Here is a 21,986-nt window from a genome sequence, read left to right as displayed (position 1 = left end):
ATGCAAATTCACACAATCTTCTATCAAGTTATACAGCCTTTTGGCATCTCATCCCTCCAGAAGAGGAAAATTCCCTGCCCTGTCCAGCCCCTCCTTCCTTAGGCACAAAGAAAGATTTAACCTCTCCCTTTTTCCAGAATATGTGAATTTACTTCAGAGCCTCTGAAAAGCTTTGTATAAGCTCATTTGCTGACTTAGCCTTTTTAATTCTGGGACACCATGAAACCTTTTGACTGTACCAAGCAGGGGCGGGTACCCACTCTATTCCTGCATAGCCCAGGCATGCAGCCATTCTCTGGGCACAACACACAGGTCCTGCTCCCATCCAAAATCCTGCTGGGGAAGATCTATAATAAACACTTCAAGAGGAGTGGCCTGAAGCAACTAATGCTTTCCAGAATAGGCTGAAATTAGAAGATAGGATATTCTGCTCTGCTTAGAACCCCAGCAAGATTTTCTCTATCAGTTTGAGCCTTTTCATTTCTGCATCAGTTTGTTCCCCTTAAGGGACAGCACACTGCCCACCTGGGACACAGTGCTGCTACCAGCCCTGCTTCTTTCCCCTGATGTGAAGTGCAGGGGCAGAACAAGCACAAGTTGTGCTTTACTTTCCCATTTCCACGTGCCCCTGCTGCCTCCCACCCCCAAAGGTTCGTGTTTCTCTCCTCACCAAAGCGGAGCTGATTGCTGCATTAACAGCCACTCTGACAGCAAACCTCAGCGATTCTTAGAGGGCAGAGCAAAACAGAGCTATATTGAATTTGATTAAGGGGCCAGAATAACCTTTAACAGAGTCACCTGGGGCAAGGAGGCAGCTCTCCAGCTGAAACCTCACACAGGTTTCCTCACAGCCCAGGGGACAGGGCTCCTCACTTGAGGGGAATGGCAACCAGGTCACATTGCTCTGTCCCAGCTGGTGTGCAGAGGGATGGTCACAGCCCTCCATTTACACAAGTGGTGACTTCTGAGCCCCCAGCCAGGAAGGAGAAAGGAGTACATCTGTTTGGGGCCATTCACATCATTTAATCTGGGCCTCTGTACAGCTCAGAGAACCCCTTTATCTCTGTGTTGAGCTTATCAACTCAGACAGTAAACACATAACTTTTTGGAAGGGATGAAAAATCTGCAGAAATGAAGATGTCATGAGGGCAGCAAGCCTCAGATCTTCTAGAGCTTTTAGCTGGGGCAGAAGGACAAGCAAGATAAAACCCAGTAAAGCCAAAGGGTTGATGACAAGGCACAGGAGGTTTAGTCTTAGCTCTGTCTGTTCTAGAGATATGACCAGAGCCTGAAGAAGTTACTGTCAAACCCTCATTGTACCAGGTTTGAGGAGCACACAGCAGGGAGCTGAGTACAGCAGCCAGCAGGACAGCCCCCCCCCAGTACCCAAGACAGATGAGCAGCTCAGAGATGAGACCCAGATTCAACCAGAAGTCCAAATCCTCAGAGAAGCTCACAGTGATGAAGCCAGACCAACATCAAACCAGTCAGTCCCTAGGTCAGAGTCAAGGCCTGCTGACGGCAGCCATCATCGAGGAATCACTTGGCAGCTCCACAGTAGAAGATGACCAAGATCAGGAAGGCAGTCTGTGGATCACAGCCCAAAGCAATAGGTACTTTGAGCAGGCACAGAAAGACATACACCAGTATTTCCCCCCTCAAAGCTCACTTGAGCCCCAGGCTGAGCTTAAATAGAGCACCAGGCCATAGGTGTGGATAGAGGCCCAGGAGAGCCTGGTCAGGGCAGTTAAGGCCTATTAGCACCCTCAGAGCCCAGATATAAACCTCTGTCCTTGAACAGTGACTTAAGAAGGTGAGGGGGAGTTCCTATCTTTTAATGGGCAAAGTATCTTCACCGGGTAGAACCCAGAGGTGGTTTACAACTTTTCTTACAAAACGGAAAAGGCTAATGTCATCTTCAAAAAAACTCTTGCTATTTTAATAGCTGACTAAGCTGGAATGTGGGTATGTATTTTCAGAGTGGAGGGATCAGCCTGTACCTGAAGAAGGCTGGTAACTCTTGCCTCTGAGGAGAGCCAGTCACTGACTCATAGGCTATATTGGTACTCCTACATATGTATTTCTATGGGATTTGGTGGGACTGAAGCTCTTCAGCATGTTTTAGACAGGACAGTTACTGTCAGATCTCCCTGAGCACTAGATCACCCAGAGAAGAAACTTGGCACTTCCTCTGGGTTCCCCCAACAGCCTTACCTCTCCTTTAGAGAGAAGTGACTTGCAAAATGAGCAGAAGGGAGCACAAGCTCTTCCAAGGTGCTTTTGCTGTAAAAATGCAGAGCTCAGCAGCCCCTTAAGGCTGCTCACAAATGTTTAGTAGAGGCTGAGTGGCATGCTGGATGGCTGGAATCCTTGGCAGACCAGCGCTCCATGATAATGGAGACATTAAATCAGTGATGGCAGTAAGAACTGCATAATAGATGCAAAATACAGCAGAAGCCTGATCCAATTTTGGCTCTGCTTTGTTAAGTAGAAAAGTATTTAGGAGATGGAAAAATACTAGGAAGTTCAGGGTGCATCCTTGCTGCAGCACAGTAGGAGATGCAGCTGTTTGCAGTGACTCACCTGTATCTGTGGATACACATCTGCTGTAAACATATTCCCATACTGTCTTCACGTGCTGGAATTCAGGTGAGTTGAGGGCAACAAGGGCAGAGCTGTAAGCACCTGAAACAGCCCTCCTGGCTGGACTGCAGCACGATGGGAAGATGCCACTAACCAACACAACTGCTGCTTCCTCAGCACTGTTACACTGGGAAAGCTCTTGTCACCCAGTTTCCAGACAGCTCTTTAGTAAACACAGTGGAGATGGACAGAGAAGCTTCCAGCCAAGGTCTGGCACAGGAGAAAGTGAAACACTGCTGGTCCAGAAATGCTGAATATGCTAATTTTTCCAAGAGACTTTGGCATTAATTTGGGGGAAAACACACATTACTGAATGCAGAACTTCACCTGTTCAAGGGGCATCTGCCATGTGACAGGCAAACTCAGAAACAACCACTGGCACACTGGATGAGCCCATGACTTGCAGATGCAATGTGTTGCTTTATGATCACAATAAAGGCATAAGCTAAACTCTGCTAGAACAAATTAAAAGCTCTTTCCTTCAAGCTCTCTCTCTCCCTTTTTCCCAGTTCACACATGCTGATCGATTAGCTGGTATTTGCAGGCACTTGCTCGTACAGCCCCAGCAGGTGCACTGTTTGTGTGTGCTGTGTTTGTTCCGTGCCCAGCTAAAGTGAAACAGTTTATTATGAGATGCAGAGCCCTGCTGCTCCCTCAGGAGTTTGCAAGCAGCATGTTCAGATTAAACTGGATCAGGATCTGGCCCATGACGCCCTCTTCAAATCCAGATGCTCTTTGAAGCCAGACTGACCCAGCCTTTGCCAACAACCACAGTCCAAAGGGGAAGATGACCACAAGAAGGGACACCACTTGTCTCCATAAAGCCCTGTCTCCTTTACAGGGAGCACTTTTATTATCCTCCATGTGAGCCCAGGCATAGCCCAGACTCTTGCTTTTGCCCCTGGCTGCCAGGGGCACTGTGCAGTTTGAATCACAGCAGCAAGAAGCCAAGTGCACAAGCTTGGCTAAACTCAAGGTTGTCAGGGGAGCAACTCCTCATTCCATGAGTGGGGCTTGGCTTGCTGAGCTCCAGAGCCCTGCAGCAAAATCCTCACCAGGTTGAGCAGGAACATGGCTCCTGGCAAGGCAGTCCCTGCTCAGAGCAGCATGTTTTCACCCGACTGCACCCCTGTCCAGACCAGACACCTGATGCTGTCAACAGCCAAAGCTTGCTCCAGGGAACCTGAAAAGCTCAGTGGCCATGAGAGGAGGAACATGCCTTCAGACTGGCATTAACACTCCAGTGAGCAGCTGATGCCAGCAGGAGTGAGGGCGCAGCTGCAGGAATTCATTTCACTGCTGGATGCTGGCAACACAATGGTGGGAGGGCACAACTGCCTTTGTGTTGAAGATATGAGAGGCAGAGTGAGCAAAATGACAAACAAGTGACTCCAACAACGGCATCTCTCTGCTGCCATTGCTCACTTCATGTGCCAAGTAAGGTGGGACCAGAGAACAGGAGGCAGGAGAAAGCTGTAGGACAAAACTTATTGTGCCTAAGAGCCCAGTCCAGCAGCAGGGCAAGGAGTTGGGAAAATCAGGAGTCCTGTTCCATTCCTGCGTGTCTCTCATGGTTTGTAGTGACATATTTGACCACCTATTTAACTGTGGGTCACTACAGGCATAGCAGAGGCTTCACAAGGTTGCAAGGGTTTAGGAAGCATTTTCTCTTTCTCCAGTATGACACAAAGCCTCTTCCTCCTGCACCCAACATTCATTGACACAAACACACCAGTTTGCTTGACAAACTTGTTTCAGCCCTTGTTAGTTCTGGTTTTGCTCTCTCAGGGCCAGGACCTTCCCCAGCAAGGTATGTGGTTCCCACAGAGCAGGGCAGTGTGCAAGCACTTGCAGTTGTCCCCAGGGACAGTCTCTGCGGCCTCTGGCATTAGGAGGTAAGGTGCTAACAGCTGTGTCCCTGAGGAACCACACTGGATCTCACCAGACAGTTGCAGGCACACAACAGCTTGACCAACGCCAACACAGACCCAATCCAGGCCCACATTCAGGGCAAAGGTTTGCTCAGGCAGGGAAGGATTACCAGGAAGCCTCTCCATGGGCTGCCTGCAGAAAGCCCTGGTAGACAGAGACCCAGTAGGAAGGGAAAAAAACAGCCAAAACAATTAAACAAATACACAGGAGGGAGCTGGCAGACAGAGGAGGCAACCCACAGAGCCAATTTCAGGCTGAGAGTCATGTGCTCAGCCCCCAGCAGAGCTCAAGCACTGCTGGCTCCAGGCTGGGAGAACACAAACACACACACACATCACTGGGACAAACCCCACGGTGTCAGTGTTGACAGCCAGGGACACCTCTGCTTGGCCAGCACACAGCTGCAGCAGCCAGCTCACAAATTCTCCTGAGCTCAGGCAGGAGGCTGGAGATGCCGTAAGGTCCCACAACTCCAGCCAGGAAAAAGCACATTCACTGCAGAGCTCAGCTGCGTCCTGCAGAGGGGTTACTGCTTCTCCCAGACTGGAATCCAAGTGGCAGCCAAGGCATGAGATAAGGCTGTCTAACCCAAGTGTGTGTAAGGAGGGGAGGTGGGAAATACTGTGATGGGACAGTCGCAATGGGATACAAACATACACAGACAAGACAGAGAAGGAAGCACTGCAGGCAAGTCCTTGGTGGGAAAGGCAGCATTCACGGCATGGTCTGGGGCAAGTGTGTCCTGCTATCAGTCCACAGATGTCTCAGCTAGAGCTGAGAGCCAGCACTTGTCATTCCTACTAACCTGAAGAACAAATATGACATGTGATTGTACCCAAAACTAACCCCACAAACTGCTGAGCAGCTCACGCAGCATCCAGGTTGCTCACTTAAAACTCTTACTTCTACTCTTGGTAGCAGGAGTTACCAGAAGAGGAAATGCAGAAGTATTGAAAACAAATGTATTTAAAACACACATACTAAGAAAATTGCATGTGAACACTGAGCCCATCTCATCCTCCCTGAACACATCCAGCTTAGGCCTCCTCCACTGCCATGCCCAAAACCAGCACCATGGGTACTTCACCCTCAACAAATGGGTGTGAGAGAGGGTGTTCAGTTTAGGTGTCAAAGGTAGCACATGGATTCAACTGTAAATTCACACCTGCTGACAGCTACACAGAGACAACATCCACTGAGGCAAGGGAAGTCTCTCCACACTGGCTTCTGGAGATTCCCCAGCAGGTACTGAAGGAGTTTTCATATGCCCAAACAGATCATCAGTAAGATCAGAAAGAACTATGTTTTGGTTCAGTTCTTATCTTCCTCTGCCTCCCCCCCTCCTCCCCTGCAGAAACCAAACACAAGGTCAACCCATGTGGGCACCTGGAGAAATGTCAAGTGTCAGGCACAAAGGCCTGGAGCAGAGGCTGGCTGGTTCATGGAGAGTTGAAAGCAGTTTCAATTATCACCCATCAGGCTGTAAGGTCACCAGAGATGGGAACAGAGAATCCCTGAGGGTGCTTGCAATCCAAGGGGGATGGATAATGCTTTCCAAATGCTCCCACTTGGTCCCTCCTGCAGAGGAGCCCATAACCACTAGTGACAAACAAACAGAAAGCATGTCATGTAGATGGCCAGCAATTCTCTCCCTGCTGTGCTTAGCTACAAGGCAAACTAGTGAACGAAGTTGCTAAACAGACTTGACAGGGCATTTAACTACTTAATTCTGTTCTAGTCACAAGATCTTCAGCAACTCAGCACTCCCTTCATCCATAAGGCATGAAGCAAGCAAGAGGATGTGCAGCCTAGTCCCTCTGGCTCAGATCTCTGCAGCATTCTTGGAGGGCTGGAAGGTGAAGGTCTCATCTCACAGAAGCATGTGGCAGACTCTGCTGCCAGCCTCAGAACTGCTGGACAATCAGCTTCCGCTTCACATCCCGGCTGAACCTATTCATCTTGAACACTTCACTGTCATAGAAGGCTGAGAGGTTGTGGATGTTGATCTGCCGAGCCTGGGAGGAAGAAGAGGGGAGAGGTAAATGTTTATTTAATCAAAGTAAGAACCATGTGGTTTTCCATAGCAGAGGCTGCATAAAATTTGACAGTCAGCAATCTCTGCTCAGCAGGAACCAGAACTGCAGTAGCAGGGGAGACTGCGGGTCAGGAGGAGGGAGCATTGGCAGTGCTGAGCTGAGCCAAGAGAGGATGCTGGCTCAGCATCTGCCTGCTCTCAGCTCGTCCTATGTAACTCCTATCCAAAAGTCCCCAAAACCTCATCCAGCAGGAGAGTTTTGCAAGGGAGACTTCTGACTGGGGGTGGTCACCCTGGCAACATCAAGCTGTGGCTTTGGAAGTAGGTACTCTGCACATCTGATGCAAAGAGCAGAAAAGCACTAAACCACACTGCTTCAGTGCCAAGCAAAGTCACTATTTTGCACAGAAAGGCCAAGTCAGAAGTGCAACCTTTGGATGAGGGTGAAGATGCATTAAGGAGGAGGCAAGCTAGCCTCAGGAGGGATTGGAAAAGTTCATACACATAGATTTTTCTGCTTTTTGCTTCTTCAAATGCAGATGCCAGGGAACTTAAGTTCCCACTCACCTGCATAAGCACCATACCACAGGATTTACCATTCCAACCCCAAAGCTTTATGGAGTGTATGAGAACAGCGAGGGAAGAATACGGAACTTCTAAACAATGGAGCAGATGGAGAGGAGACAATCCTGAAGCTGGGCTATATTGATTAACACCAGTCTTTTTCACGGTATCATAATGCAGGAAGGGAAGTTAGGAGTCTCAGAATGCCTCTGGTTCGGAGGCCGCAGAGAGAGCACGAACCAGTCCCAGAGGCAGCTGGTTATAAACCCATACCTTGTCCACCAGGTCCTTCTCTGGGACTTCTATGGTGTCTTGCTGGGCTCCATAGCGGTTTCTCTGGTACATCACCTGCTCTGCAATCAGCTGCTTCAGGATGAACAGCAGCAGCTCGTTGTTGTCTCGCTTGAACGAAAGGTAGCGGGAGAATGTCTAGGGAGGATGAGATGAGCCATGAGGATCAGAACAGTGACACACTGCAGTGCCCAGCATCAACCAACCCCCTCCAGCCACAGAGCACACAGGGAACCAAGTGACACTGCTGTCACCTGTGCCCTTAGTGTATCTCAGGTGACCACGGCCTTGCCAAGCTGCCACCTGCACATGCAGTAGCAGCCCTCTGACAGCCACAACTCCTCTGCTGACTGCTTTTATTCCCATCTGGAATCTCCATAGGGGTGCTGGTGCCTCTTGGGGGCTAGCAATGCACTGCTGTGGAGTTGTGCTGTCCAAGTGACACAGCCATGGGAGGGCTGGCCCTGGGCAAGGCACCGAGCAGTTTCCCTTAACTCAGACTGCCCTGTGCCTCCCCAGCAGCCGCTCATACTTGACTGGCTGTTTGAGGCCAAAGAGAGAGGCCATGAGTCGTCCAGACAGAGGGCAGACACTCAACAGTGGATAAATGCCAGCGTGCGGCCAGCCAAGAGCTGTTCAGAGCCAGCCCCTGCTACTCAGAGAACAGGGCAGACTGCACACTAACCCACGGTGAGTGCTACCCTGTGGTTAACTGTACCCTGAGAGCCCAATAAAAACGTGAAGAAACAAACTGCCTGTTTGGCTTGCTCACCTGGCAGCAGCAGCAGGTGCCCTGTGCCAAAATAGCAGGGAAGGTGTCAAAAAAAATAGACATTGCAGTGCTTTTGACTCAGGAAGGTACACTTCCTTCTCAGACCCAACAAAGACATTGCCTCACCACACACTAATGAGGGGCAGTCATGAAACAGTGCCTTGTTTGGGGTCCCTCCTCAAAGGCACCCAGCTTGAGCTGTTGTTATTGCACAATGATTAAATTATTTTAAGTATACAGATGTTTGAGACTTTGCTATGGGAAAACCTGGAGCCAAGCTGGTAAGGAACCCTTGTCTGACTGTGAGTGTGGTGTGTGTACCTGTGAAATGGCCTTGGTCCTAGCCCAAGTGGTGTTAGTGTGACTGCCAGAGTGGCTCCTGGATGGTCAGACAGGGAACTTCCTTGACATTTTAGACCCACAGTACTCCACTTACAGAGGCTCAGCGCCTGTCTCCACAGGACAGACCCCTGCAGAGCATGAAGTCTCTTCCCACAGCCAGGGCAGAGCAAGGAGCTGCACTTGAACCCGTGGGACCCGGGGTGCAGCCACAGCCCCCGGCCCAGGCGGTGCCCACCTTGCGCATGCTCCGCATGACGCTGAACTTCTGCGTGTCGATGAAGCTCTCCAGCATCACCCTGATGGCCATGTTGACATCGTCCTCCACCACGTAATCGCGCAGGTGCATCCGGGCGTGCGCCTCGGCCATGCGGATCATGGACTCGATGTGCCGCACCGTGATGGGGATGCTGCCCGTGGCCTGCGGGGAGGAGGCAACACGTCACTGAAGGATACAGGACAGGTGCCTTCTGGCCCAGGATCCAGCTCCTTTCACACTGCAGGGAGCTCTCCGCACCTCTGAGAGTGACTCAAGCTAAGGAGGCTCTGCCACCTGCTGGCACGGCCACACAGCCTGGCACGGCTTCCCTGTTCATCTGAATTCAGCACAGTGCAAGGGGATGTTGCGGGGTCACTCTGTGACATTGTTTAGGGCCTTCCCAAGATTAGCAATCCAGTTTCCTCCAGCAAATTTTAGGAGTTAAAGAAACAAAAGGCCAATCAAAACAGGTTTCGTTTTCCCAAGGTCCAAAAATCTCCCTCACACCTCAACAAATTCCTCTTTCACTTGGAGAGCATAAAATGAGCCTGAGACATCCCACAGACAAAAGAGAAGGGCAGTTCTACAGATAATGGCTCCCTGTAATGTACCAGGAGCCTGTGGATCTGAGTAAATGCAAATATCTCCTGCGGGCCTGCCAGACTGGGTGACAACAAAGGGACTTTGCCATGGCAGGCACTATACGTGTGTCCAGTCCATCAGTCCACACATCATCAACAGGCAACAGTCTGCACTTAGATGAAGAATCATCTGTTCAGCAGACACTGCAGGATCTGCCTGTCTCTCACAGAACAGTGGCACAGACTTTTGTGATGGGAATGGCAAGAATGTGTCAACATATGCTGGAACAGTCTCAGGCTGCTTTGCAATCTAGATACATACAGTTCTTCCCTCCTTTCCTCAGTATTCTCACCATAGACTCCTTCCTGAGGTCACTGTACATCCTGGCCACCTTGTCCTGGTCCATCTGGTTGAGTTTGGGGTGGACCTTCTCTTTGGCATAGACGATGTATTTCCTCAGGATCTCTTGAGGAATGGGTTCAACCCCATAGGTGTTGGGAAGGATGACCTCGTTCGTGTCCCCATTCACTGCCTCCTTGCTGCCTGGGTGGTGCTTGACATGGCTGCCAACAACGAACCGAGCAAGCATTTCATCCTACAAGAGAGCAGTGCACCAACAGACACTGAGCACACTCACTGGACAGAAGAAACTCAATGGGCAGCTGCAGCTGAGCATCCCAACAGCAGCAGTGGAGCCCAGACTCCTGGCACAGCCCCTACCTGCACTGAGTCCACCATGTCTCTCACCACGCACAGGATATCGAATCGAGAGATGATGGGCTCTGTCAGGTCGACATTCTCCGAGAACGTCAGCGACGGGTCGTATCGCCCACCTGGGTCACACAGATAATCCAGGTCAAACAGGCTCCAAGGCTGGAGCTCTGGAGGAAGGACAGACCTCCAGTATGTTACTGAAGACTTTTCTGCTTGCTTAATTCTCTGCTCCAGACTTGAAGGAACCAGGCAGAGGGAGGGGAAGCTGTGCCACAGCTCTCAAGACCACAGACTTATCCTGAGAGCCTGAGATGGTCCCACAGTCTCTCAGCACTTACCTATGGGATTGGCAGCAGCAACAATGGTGCAGCGAGCTTGCAAGGATGTGACAATGCCTGCTTTGGAGATGGAAATGCTTTGCTGTTCCATGGCTTCGTGGATGCTGGTCCTATCTTGATCATTCATCTACAGGAAAGCAAGAATGATTTAGGGTGAAACTATGCTATACCCCACTGCCAAACACACCAAGGGCAATCAGCTCCAGATGCTCTGAAAAGGCAGCAACCTGCACTATGGACCAGCAAGGGCCTAAGCAAACTGCAGGCACTTTGGTCACCTGGGAGATGTCACCATGAGTTACAGTGTGTCCTCAGAGGACAGAGGTTACAGCTGGTCACTTCACAGCTAATCCTTCACACAGAGATGAAGCTGGGCTCACCTTGTCAAATTCATCGATCAGGCAGACACCTCTGTCAGCCAGCACGAGGGCTCCCGCCTCCAAAGTCCACTCCTTGCTGACCGGGTGCCTCTGCACATAGGCTGTGAGGCCCACAGCAGAAGCACCCTGGCCAGTGGTGAAAATTGCTCTGCTTGACACCTTCTCCACATATTTAAGAAACTGTGATTTTGCAGTACCAGGGTCTCCACACAGAAGCACGTTGATGTCACCACGAACTTTGTGTTTGCCACCTACAAAAGCAATGGGAAAACCATGTGGCAGCTGAGTGCATGGCTTGGCAACAACCCTGCCCTGAACACCACAAAGCTGAAGAGAGGGCAACCAGCAGGCATGGCAACCAGATTACAGAAAAGTTGAGGGGGAAAGAAAGTCAGTTTTGGAGGCAGTCATCTCTGTACAACACACTTTCTAACCTTGCTGATACATCCTTCTAAGGAGATGATAACAAATCAGGGTGCCAGAAGGTCAAACCTCTCAAGGAGCATTAAATGTGACCTCCTAAAGGAGGGATAAAAACTTGCCCAGGTTTGCAGCAGGTGCTGTTTTCAGTCTTAGTATTTCTACTGCCACACCAGAGTTTTTTTCAGTGTAGTAAAACAGCCAGTTCAATCACAGACATCCCTCAGTCTGGTAAACCTTGTCTGTTACCAAAGCACACAGACAACTCTAACTGCCCTTGTGGTAATGGCACAAAACCCAGTCCCTCTGCCCTCCCCTGAGTGAGGCAGGACCAAAGGACACAAGTGACACTCACCTGGGTTTTTGGGCTCTCCGCCGAACAGAGCTAAAGCCAAGCCCCTCTTGATATCTTCATGTCCATAAATAGATGGGGCAATGCTGGCAAAAATCTGAAAGCGAAACCAAAGGAGTTGTCCAGGGAATACCAGTTCCCATTCTGAACAGAATCTAGCATGAACATCAGCAAGGTGCCATACCTGAAACTACTCTTAAGATATCGCTGTCTCCAAAGAGTATTTTATTATCCAGAGTGTGAGGCCTTTTTCAAAGGTGATGACCCACCCACTGTTGCCTAAAGGAGCTTCACAAAAATGGTGCTGTTGGGGCATAGCAGATTATTTAGTTTGGTGCTGGAAGCTGCTGCCACTGCCTTCACAACCCTGTTCTACACAAGGCACATCACAGTGCCCGTTATCAGCTCTTGTAAAGCTGGGGACCTTGATCAGAGGCTTACTCCCAGCACATGACAGTACTCGAATGGGCTGTGCCACACATGAATTGTCATCATAGGCAAATATGACAAACAACTGGCTTATTTTCTCAAGGGCATTCTGAAAATAACCTGATGCTGGAGACTACTCATGTTAAAACACTCCTGAAAGCTGAACTGAAGCTGCTGTACCCACTGCAACAGCAGTCACTGTAACAACAGCACAGCCAAGGCAAGGGAGCAAAGTCCTGCATTACAGAAATTAAATCTGACCCAAGTGAGGTTGAACATGCACCAATCCAGGAGCTTGTTTTTGGATTCAGGTCTCAGCATGTAGAGGAAGAAAAGCTAAAATCTCTACCCCAACTTCAGCTAAGCAATACCCCCTTTAGGGGACTGGAGATGCAGTCACTGGCCTCACAGAACATTTCCACCACTTAGCTTGTAAGACACAGAGAGAGAAAACTGATTAGGTATAAGCAGTGTCTAAGTGTCTCTCACCTGTCTTCTAGCCCTGCTGTGAAGTAGAAGGCTCAGAGAAGGAAAGAGAGAAGCAGAAAATTTTACCTCCAAAGGTAGAAGGGAGGTTCCTTATTTACTTCCCTCCTATAACCAACTCTCACCAACAGCTGTCTGAAAGCTACAGAAGACCATTCAAAGAGAAGTGGGATTTCTGGGTTCCTTTAACCACTGTTTGGCCAGCTGACCCAATTCATCACTTTCCAATCCAGCTGCAGGTGATGGCAAGCTATCACAGGAAAAGAAAGGATGTCTGAGGCTGACCCACCTTCTCCCCAATTTGCTCATCCTTGGACAGACCCACAATCACTTTCACATCTTCATCAGTCAGTTCCCCAACAGCCAGCTTGTTGTCTTTCTTGGCAATGTGGTTGGCCAGGATCACAGTTGCAAACACTGGGAACCCATTGGCAGTGTTCAAGGAGCCATCGTAGTTGTTGTGGTAGATCCCTGTCAGCTCCTAGGAAGCAGTAAATGCTCTGTCAGTGCCTGCACAGTACAAAACAGCCCCTTCTCCATTCTAAGGTAAGGCTCAAATGCATCTGAGGACAACCCCCCCCCACCACATCCCCACAGATGTTCCTGTGATGTCACTGTCAGAATTTAAAAATACCCTGTGCTCTCCCAAGACTTGAACAGTGCACTCACAATCTCATCTCCTGGCTTGCAGCTGTCCACCAGGTCAGCGAGGAGAATGGCATCCTTGGAGCGGGGCAGCCTGCCTGCAGCCACCTTCCCAGGGCTCTCCTGGATCTTGATGCGCTGATAGTTCTGATAGACTGTCTGCAGCAACAAAATCAAAGTTACCCAGCTAGTCCAGCATGGCTCTGCACAGGCACCTCAGAGAGAAGGGCCATTCCAAGACTTACTGTACTTCAGTTAGAAAACTATGGACATGGGAGGATGCAGGTTGTGAGGAGCAATTCCAGGGTGTGATAGACAATAGTGGGGACAGGAAAGCACTTTGCTGCATCTCACCACTGTGTTTTAGCCTCCACAGTGTTAATCCACCCAAATACTGGACCAGTTCCTGGGAGAAGAATGCTCCACTTGTGATAGTTAAAGGTATCAAAGAAAAGAATGATCTGGACAGGGTGTGTCTGCATTTCTAAAATAGGAATAAGTAACTGCGTACCACAAAGATGGCTGTGGCAAAAGATTCAATCCAAACACCTACAGTGTGGCAATAAATTACTTTTGGTTGATAAACTGAATCAAGAGCAGGTCAAGAGGTCAAACAGACCTATCTTCACAGCCCCCTGAATATAGCTCTCTAGTCACAGCAAGCTGTTCAAAGGGTGGGAGTGAAAGCAGGGCTGTGAGGAACAGGCAGTGGAGCAGGACAAGCAGCCACTCCCATGCAGGCAAGCACACAATCTCTTACCTCTTCCATGTTGATTTCAAATGGGCCAAGAGACTGACACTCCGGACAGGAACCAGGTTTCACCTCCTGGTTCTGCGACTGGAAAAAGGGTCCTAGGATGAAGCTGCACTTGCTGCAGTTGTATTTGACCATGCTGAGCTGAGGCAGGACCCCTGTGCAACTTGTCACCACTCCACTGGTCCGGATCAACTGATTCAAGTGCAGCTGCCTGAGGAAAGACAGATATGCTGGATGCCTGCAGGCATCAGAAGGCTAAACACCCTCCAGAAATACTCCTGCTGCAAGGCACAAGTTTACTTCAGGGATGCTGAAAGTTCATGCTTAGTATGATTTTTCCCTGTGCTAAGCTCAGCTATTCTGTTAGACTTACCCAGAGGTTTAGCTCACAGGTGAGTCCTGAGCACCCCAAAGCCTAATCCAAGTCCCACAGCCACTGCTGGTAGTTCTGCTCTTACCTGAGTGACCGCAGCTCTTCCACCAGAGGGAGGTGGGAGATGCGGACATGGATCTCCTGAGCAATCCGATCATACTTGGGGTACATGGCCAGCACCACTTCCTTGGCTGCTTCATCAAAGATCTTCAGCATCTCTGCTGGGGCCTCAGGCAGAAAGTAGGCAAGGACATGCTCCTGGGCTGCCAGATCCTCATAGTTCACCACCAGACTCTCTCTGTTCTCTTAAGAAAAAGACAGGGTGAATTGTAATTTCAGCCTGTTCTCTCCTCAAGGAGTTTCCAAAGGATAGCCAGAACATACAAGCTTGTATCCTGCAGGCTGCACTTAATAGATCTCTGCACCTTCCCTGAAGTTTAGAGATTAACAATTTGAAAATGGGTGGAAAACCCTTTCAAATTTATTTCTCTAACAAATTCTTCATCAGTACCAAGCTTGTGATTGTTCCTCTCCAGTTCTGCACAGATACTTCCCAGGCTCACTGTTCCTGAAATTCAAAAGCCTCAGCCCAATACACAACTCTCTCAGAGACCTCCAGGAAACAGAAGTTAATAGGAGAGACATTATGTATGCTGAATGGTTGGCAAAAAAACTCCTGTGTCTTATGTTTGTGGAAATGGATGAGACAAATGCCTTTTATTTCCCAGCTTTACAAAATTGATCCTGTTCCACTGCTCAAGCTTCTGCTCAATATAAAGAAGAAATACAACAAGTACAGCTACATGAGCTGCTCCTAGATGTGACAATTTCTGCTTTTAGAACTCATCAATGACAGCCTTAATGACCGTTTCTTCTGGCAGTGCTTAGTCAGAATACAAGGCTGCAACACTGACACAGTTTCCAAAGTCACAAGGTCTATTTGTGTCCCCTTGCTGGATAATGCAGTTTCCAGTGTGAGAAAGTAACTGGTGCAGACAGCAAGCAATTGTTGTCTCTTTCAGATCACAAACTTGCAGACCACTGTCTGCTGCCCCACATATTCTTCTGCTAGCATTTCTACAAAATGAATATTAATGAGGAGCAGACGCCAGGGGACTTCTAATTAGTCAGCCAGAATCAAAGAAGACAGCAGACATGTTTCCATTATTCATTTATCTCCATCAGCATCAAGCTTTCTTGAAGTGCTGATTCAACGTCTGGAACAAAGAGGGCAGGCAGCAAAATATCCACCTCTGTACTGGATCACTACAAAGTACCGTGACCAACGTAAAGAGAGAGAGAGCCTCCAATGACCCATCCCTACCTTTGCACATGTCACTGATCCTCTCCTTGAAGACATTGTGCCCATGGTCATCCACATGGGTCTTCAGGAAGTTCTTGAAGCGGTGATAGATCTCAAGCCGGGGTGCTGCCATGGAAACCCACTCCCTCACTGAGTGCCCCTTCATGTCCTCCAGATTCTCAATGCTCTCAATCATGTCCTCATCCTCTTCTTCCATGCCTTCGGCAGCCCGCTCTGCCAGCCGTCTCTTCCGTGCAGGACGGTCTTCATCCTCATCATCACTGTCTAAGGGTGAGAGGAAAAACTGTTCAAGATCTGGGATTCCCATTCCCACTCTACGGATTAGTCACAGTGGGACTGCATAGGCTGTGGAAGTAAAGAGGTCACAGCCTGGGATACAAACCAAGAGACATCCCAGGTCCAGTCTATATCCAGTTCTAGACTTGCTCCTATATCTTCCACAGCATAGCCAAGACTTTAAGGGTGTGAATTTGAAGATTTGTATGCAACAGCACACATTCAAGTCTATGAAAGCACTGACCAAGGAGCGAGTTTGAAAGTGCATCGAAGACCCTTCCATCCAGCCCACAGAAGTCTGTACAGGAGCATCAACACCAACAAACTCTACAGCACAGCTTGGTAGAATCCCAACCCTTTGATACAGGCCCAGGATCCTAAATCTATTTCAGCAGTGACCAGAAGGACATCAAATGAGCTCCTAGGAAACCCAAAGGAAAGGGATGCTGCACTGGGGAATCCAGCCAAGCCCACAGCCAGTGATTTCATTAAGAGCCCAGGCACACTGGAGCTCTAGAGACCTCCCTACTGACCTGAGAGTAGAGAGCCCAGCTCCCTCCGAGGGCCAGGCACACAGGGTGGTACAGCTCATTGCACCTACCGTAGAGCAGCCCCCTCCTCATGCGGCCCATGCCCTGCTCCAGCTCTCGGTCCCGCTGCCTCATCACTCGCTCGGCAGCTTCCCGCTGGCTGGCAGTCAGCTCCTCCACATCTTCATCATCCAGGGCCAGGCCCTCTGCTTCGTACACGTCCAGCTCTGGGATGGGGCGATAGTCCCTAGCACACACACACAGAGCAGGGAATCAGGCCAGGAAAGCCATTCTGCAGCCCTACTCCAGCTACTGCTGGGCAGGTGTCAGGACAGTTGTTCTGCAGCACGACAGACCGCTGTTGAGCAGGAAGGCACTTCCCAGTGGAAGATGTCCTGCAGTTAAAGGGCTCCAGCACCCTGGTTAGGAATGCAAAGGGCTCCAGCACCACGCTAAGGAATGCCAGCATTCAAGCCTTTGTCTGGTAAAGTTCAGCTTGCCGGCAGACTTTGCTGAGTAAAACAACATCAAAATTCATGCCTGCAGAAGCAAAGAGCTGGGCTGAATGCACATCACGCATCCAGGCAGATCCTGGTTTACCCACCCGGGACCATGATGGCACTTTGCTCAGTTCTCACAGGACTCAAATGACATCATACTGACCTTTCTCCATTGTCCAGCAGCTCTTCAGACCCCTCACCCCAGCTGCCAGCACAGCAGAGGATCCCACAAGGCCTGAGAGCTCCCTCCACGTCGCTGGCTGCACAGACATCCCCAGCACCCCATCACCGGACACAACCCCCCGAACGATTGTCTTACCTTTCCATCCCTTCCCCAATGAGCTCTTCCCCTTCTTCCTCCTCTTCGGGGAGCCCCTCGGTCCCCAGGAGCCCTTCGGACTCATCCTCGAAGGGGGGCAGGTCCCGACCGGGGCTGGACGTGAAGGTATCGCCGCGGCGGGAGCTCCGCACGGGGCTGGTCACCGCTGCCTGCGACTCGGAGGAGTCCTGCAAGGACGGGAGGGAGGTGAGGGCAGGGGGCCGCAGGAGAGAGGGGGGCTAGTGCCTCCAGGGGCCTCTGCCATGCGGGCCGCGGGCAGAAGGGGAGTATATGGATCACCCCTGAGTTATAATAATTAGCCCTCCTAATTAGCCTCCAGTGGAAACATGGGGGGGGGGGGGCGGTGGAAGAGACGGGGGTAAATCCATCCTCGTAGCGCAGCCCGAGCGGAGGGAAAGGGTCCGACCCTGCCCCGGCCCGGCTCTCTCCTCTGCGGCGCCGGGCACGCGGGAAAATTCCCTCGGCGTATCGGGAGCACCGGCAGGCGCGCCCCCACTGTCTCCCCCACCCCAAAATCCTCTCTGGACCCCGCACGGCCGCAGCGCCAAGTGTCCGGCAGCGAGGAGAACCCGGGGCCCGCACCCGCGGGGCCGGCTCCCCAAAGGAACGGCTCCCCCGGCCCGGCACGGCCCGGCCACTCACCGCCATGACCGCCGCTTCCCGCCCCGCGGATTCCGCGCGAAAACCAAACCACGTGGTCCCGAAAGCGCGCGAAACCTCATGAATAATGGATAGACCGGGGCGGGCCCCGCCTCCTTGTGAATATGCATGAGCGGGCGGGCCCCAGGGCCACCCCCGGCCACCCACGGCGACCAAGGGGGCTCGGGTGGCTGGTGGGCGGCACTGGCAAACTTCGGCAAACACTTCCCTCTGGGCTTGTGGGGTCTCCTCCTCCCGCGAACCCGAGTCACGGGAGAGATCCCGCTGTGAATTCCCGTGCTCACGGTTGCCCCTTTGCGTGCTAAAATCAAGCCTTGCTTGACCGGGTTTGCCACTGACCCAGTTCAATCATCTTTATTCTGATTCTCGCTGAAACTACAAGAGGTGGGAAGGAGGTTCTGGCATTTTATTGTTTTGTGGGGTTTTTTTGGGTTTTTTTGGGTTTTTGTTTGTTTGTTTGTTTATTTGTTTGGGGTGTTTTTTTTTTTGTTGTTGTTTTGTTGTTGTTTGGGTTTGGTTTTTTTTTTTTTTGTTTTGTTTTTTTTTTTTTAATTGAAGCCTGTATGTGCTGGAAGTAACAAGGCAGACACATCTGTCTCTCCAGCTGTTCAGTGCAGCGAGCAAATGCCATTTGTGAGAGGAACTGAAGAAGAGCACCTGTCCCATAGAGATTGGAAGAGGAATTTAGAGAGACAAGCAATCGGCTGATGTTTGGCAAGGAGATGGAATGCTTCCTTCCAGGCCACAGGGTCTTGCATAACAGCAGGTGGTTTGGATTTTGGAGATCTGCATTCTCTGAAGGGTTTCTGACCACTGGTTAGTATCAGGCTATTTCTGCTCTTGGCTGGACTTGGGTGTGAGACAATGACCCTGAAACAGGAGACACCAGAAGCAAAAGTGACTGAAGAGGCAGCTGACAATCTGAAATGGATCTTCCAGGAGCCCAGCTGGATGATTCAGGCTGGTACTAATATAGCAAAGCAGGAGCATCATGATATAAATAGGAGAGTGGCTCAGCCTCTTCTCTGTGCCACATGACAGGGAGCTGGCTGGTGCTTGGAGTGAAACAGACACAGAGACACCCCCAAGATGCCCCCACTTATAGATTTCCAGAGACCACCGTGGGCTTGATGATCTTAGAGGTCACAGAATCACAGAACCATGAAGGCTGGAAAAGATCCTCAAGGCCATGGAGTCCAAACATTAATCCAGCCCTGCCAAGTCCACCACTAAAACATGTCTCTAGGCACCACATCTCCATGGTTTTGGAACGCTTCCAGGGATAGTGAATTCACCACCTCACTGGGAATGAGGTTCAATGCTTGAGCAGTGTTCCAGTGAAGAATTCTTTCCTAATGTCCTATCTTCTAGCCCAGATGATTCTATGGCTTAAGGGAAGGCAGCCCAGGACCTGGCTAAGGTGGTGCTGTCTGACAAGGCCCAGATGACACACTGTGATGAGCCAGTGTCACCACAGGGTGCCACTGTCTCTCCAGGCACCGGACAGCTGGATAGACTGACAGATTTTCCGTTTGTCCTTCCTGGAAGGCCACACACCATGTCCATGTTTTCACTGGTAACTGGGTGCCACCTACAAGGGGTCCTATGCCTGAGCTGGGGTGCTCTGTCTCTTTGACAAGAGCTGAGCTTGGGCAGCTGAAACCACCCCTAAAATCAGGCTGCTGCCATGCATGGAACAGGGCTCCTTCTACTACACTAGAGACATGGACTGGGTATGTGAGAGGGCTGAGATGCAGATGGGGCCCAGGCTGCTCGCTGGGGTGACCTCACCTGAGCACTAAACTCCTGAATATCCAACCATACCAGTAGGATTTTGCAGACTCATGGCTTCTTGCAGCACAGGAATAGCCCTGGTGAGTGAATTTCCCTTGAAAAAAAAAAAAAAAAAGGGCAGAGACGCAGGAGTGCAGTCCAGGTAGTCCTGTGGTGCAAATTTATGCCCAACACTAGAAATCAGTAGGTTGGTAGAACAGCTCTGAAACAAGACAGGCACATCTGTCCCTGCAGTTGCTCAGCACCTGTACAGCAAAGCAGTTTCAGATGAGAAGTAATATCCTGTTAATAGTCTGATCTAATAAAAGCTGAAAGAGTATTTGAGAGAGATAAAATGTCTCAGAAGAGTGGAATTTGGTGATTACATGAAAGTGTAATGCTGTCCTGGACACCATGTCTGCATCTTCCACCTCTGACACCCAAAAGGCAGGTGAGATTGCCACAGCACAGCAGGCTGCAGCAGGTACAGCAACAGGTGCCAGCTTTCTGTGGGGCCCCCAAAGTTGTATCAAGGCTGCTGAACATCACCTCTTGTGCTGCTTCAGCCCAGCAACACCAAGTGACACAGTGAGGACAAAGGGAGCTGTGCTGCTTCAGCCCAGCAACACCAAGTGACACAGCAAGGACAAAGGGAGCTGTGCTGCTTCAGCCCAGCAACACCAAGTGACACAGCGAGGACAAAGGGAGTGAGCCCTGCCATCTTTAAGCGCTGGCTGGAGGAGATGGCGCACAGAGCACCAGTGCTCCGCTGGGGTGGAAGGATGTGTGCAGTTAAGGACATGGAGCAGGCCTTGGAGGTGGGAAGAGAGGAGTTATGTTGGCCATGTGGGGCTGACAGGCAAGGCTGGTTAATTCAGAGGAACAGTAAGTGTGGATGCCCCACCTCCTGTTTCACACAAGCAGCGAGGAAGGCAGGAGCTGAAGTGTCACGGTCCTTGCAGTGGCGCCCAGCAGTCTCCTGACCATGAAACAGCTTTTGGATCTGGTGTCCCAAATACTGGGCTCTAGCCTCAAATGGAATCAGATGGGAAAAGCAGGTGGATTGGAAAGTAAAATCTTTCCTTTCTGACACAGTTATGTGGGAGGTAACACATTCAACTAGTTAGTGCCTGAGGCTACAAGTGAGAAGACATGGATTTTACTTGTCTGTTACCAAGGCACTTTTTAGGCAGAAACACTCCACCTCTCACTAAACAGAAGTGTCCCTTCTGTAACTCAGAGTTCTTGGTGTCAGCCAAGCCTTTGAGCTTGGATCCATAAATGGAACGTGTCAAAATATTGCAACATATCATTAACCTGAACGACAGTGTGAAATGAGACAAGCTAAGGACTGGCTTCTCCAGATGTCATTCCAAAGACATGACACCAGCATGAAAACCTGTTTCAACCCAGTGGAAAATCAGAAGAATAGGGCTGAGGCAGGCAAGTCTCCAGGTACAACCCCTTCATGAGGCTCGCTGAGGAGTAGCTGGAAAATTTGACCTAAGAAGAGGATCAAGCAGATTTAAGCCGAGGAAGATCTATCTGTGTGTGAGGAGGGCCTGGAACCCTCTGGGTACGGTGTTTGCTAGAGCAGAGTGTGCAAACTTGACCAGGGTAGGGGTCTTCTGCAGAGGTGTAGGCTCTGTACAGCAAACTACAGCATGGCAAAAGCCTTGCATTCCTACAGAAGCAAACCCTGCAGCCACAGGTGAGCCGCAGGTAGAAACCCGTGCCAGAATGTATCCTCCAGTCCTTGCAGTGACTCAGGTAAGAAACATCCTCCTTGAAACTTCCCTGTCAGTCAGCTCTTAGTGCTGAGAATAACGTGCTGGTGCTTAGCTGGTTATTTCCTTTAGTTTCCTAAATAAATCTTGGCTAATTTGTCACAGTTACTTCCTTGTTTACGATACTGAGCGTCTCTTTAGTCTGTCTGGTATTTGCACCTCGGAATCCTGCTAATTATTGATCGCGTTTCCCTTTAGCAGCTGTTGTCCAAGCTACACCGAGTTTCTTCAGTCAGCTTTGAACTCTCCTTAAAAGCCAAACTCACAGGTTGTTAATCATTCTCCCCTGCAGGAACTTATTATCGGATCTCCCTCAATTATTAACTGCCCCGCCTTGCATCCAGAGGCCGCACAGAATTCCTGCGGAGCGGTGTCGTGTTTGCCGCCCGGAGGAGCGTGACGGTGGGTGCAGGATGGCAGAGCGCTCCTTGTTGGGTGGGATGCTGGGCTGTGCGGGCCGGCCCGGGGGGTGGGATCGGGCTGGA

General features: G+C 50.4%; 1 protein-coding gene across 1 annotated transcript; it reads right to left on the bottom strand.

The window, feature by feature from the left end:
• Nucleotides 1-5,523: 5,523 nt before the first annotated feature.
• On the bottom strand, nt 5,524-17,953 carry MCM2 (minichromosome maintenance complex component 2). The gene is made up of 16 exons (XM_053989724.1): nt 17,924-17,953; nt 17,261-17,448; nt 16,513-16,688; nt 15,636-15,899; nt 14,397-14,616; nt 13,942-14,149; nt 13,206-13,340; nt 12,826-13,017; nt 11,625-11,718; nt 10,850-11,100; nt 10,470-10,596; nt 10,138-10,250; nt 9,770-10,012; nt 8,815-8,997; nt 7,448-7,603; nt 5,524-6,590 (listed from the first exon to the last, which is right to left on the bottom strand). The coding sequence occupies exons 1-16, from the start codon at nt 17,927-17,929 to the stop codon at nt 6,480-6,482; spliced, it is 2,667 nt and encodes an 888-aa protein (XP_053845699.1). The 5' UTR covers nt 17,930-17,953; the 3' UTR covers nt 5,524-6,479.
• Nucleotides 17,954-21,986: the final 4,033 nt, after the last annotated feature.

This window comes from Vidua macroura, chromosome 13 (assembly GCF_024509145.1).
Source record: "Vidua macroura isolate BioBank_ID:100142 chromosome 13, ASM2450914v1, whole genome shotgun sequence".
NCBI lineage: Eukaryota > Metazoa > Chordata > Aves > Passeriformes > Viduidae > Vidua > Vidua macroura.
This window is presented reverse-complemented; position numbering and strand designations above follow the sequence as displayed.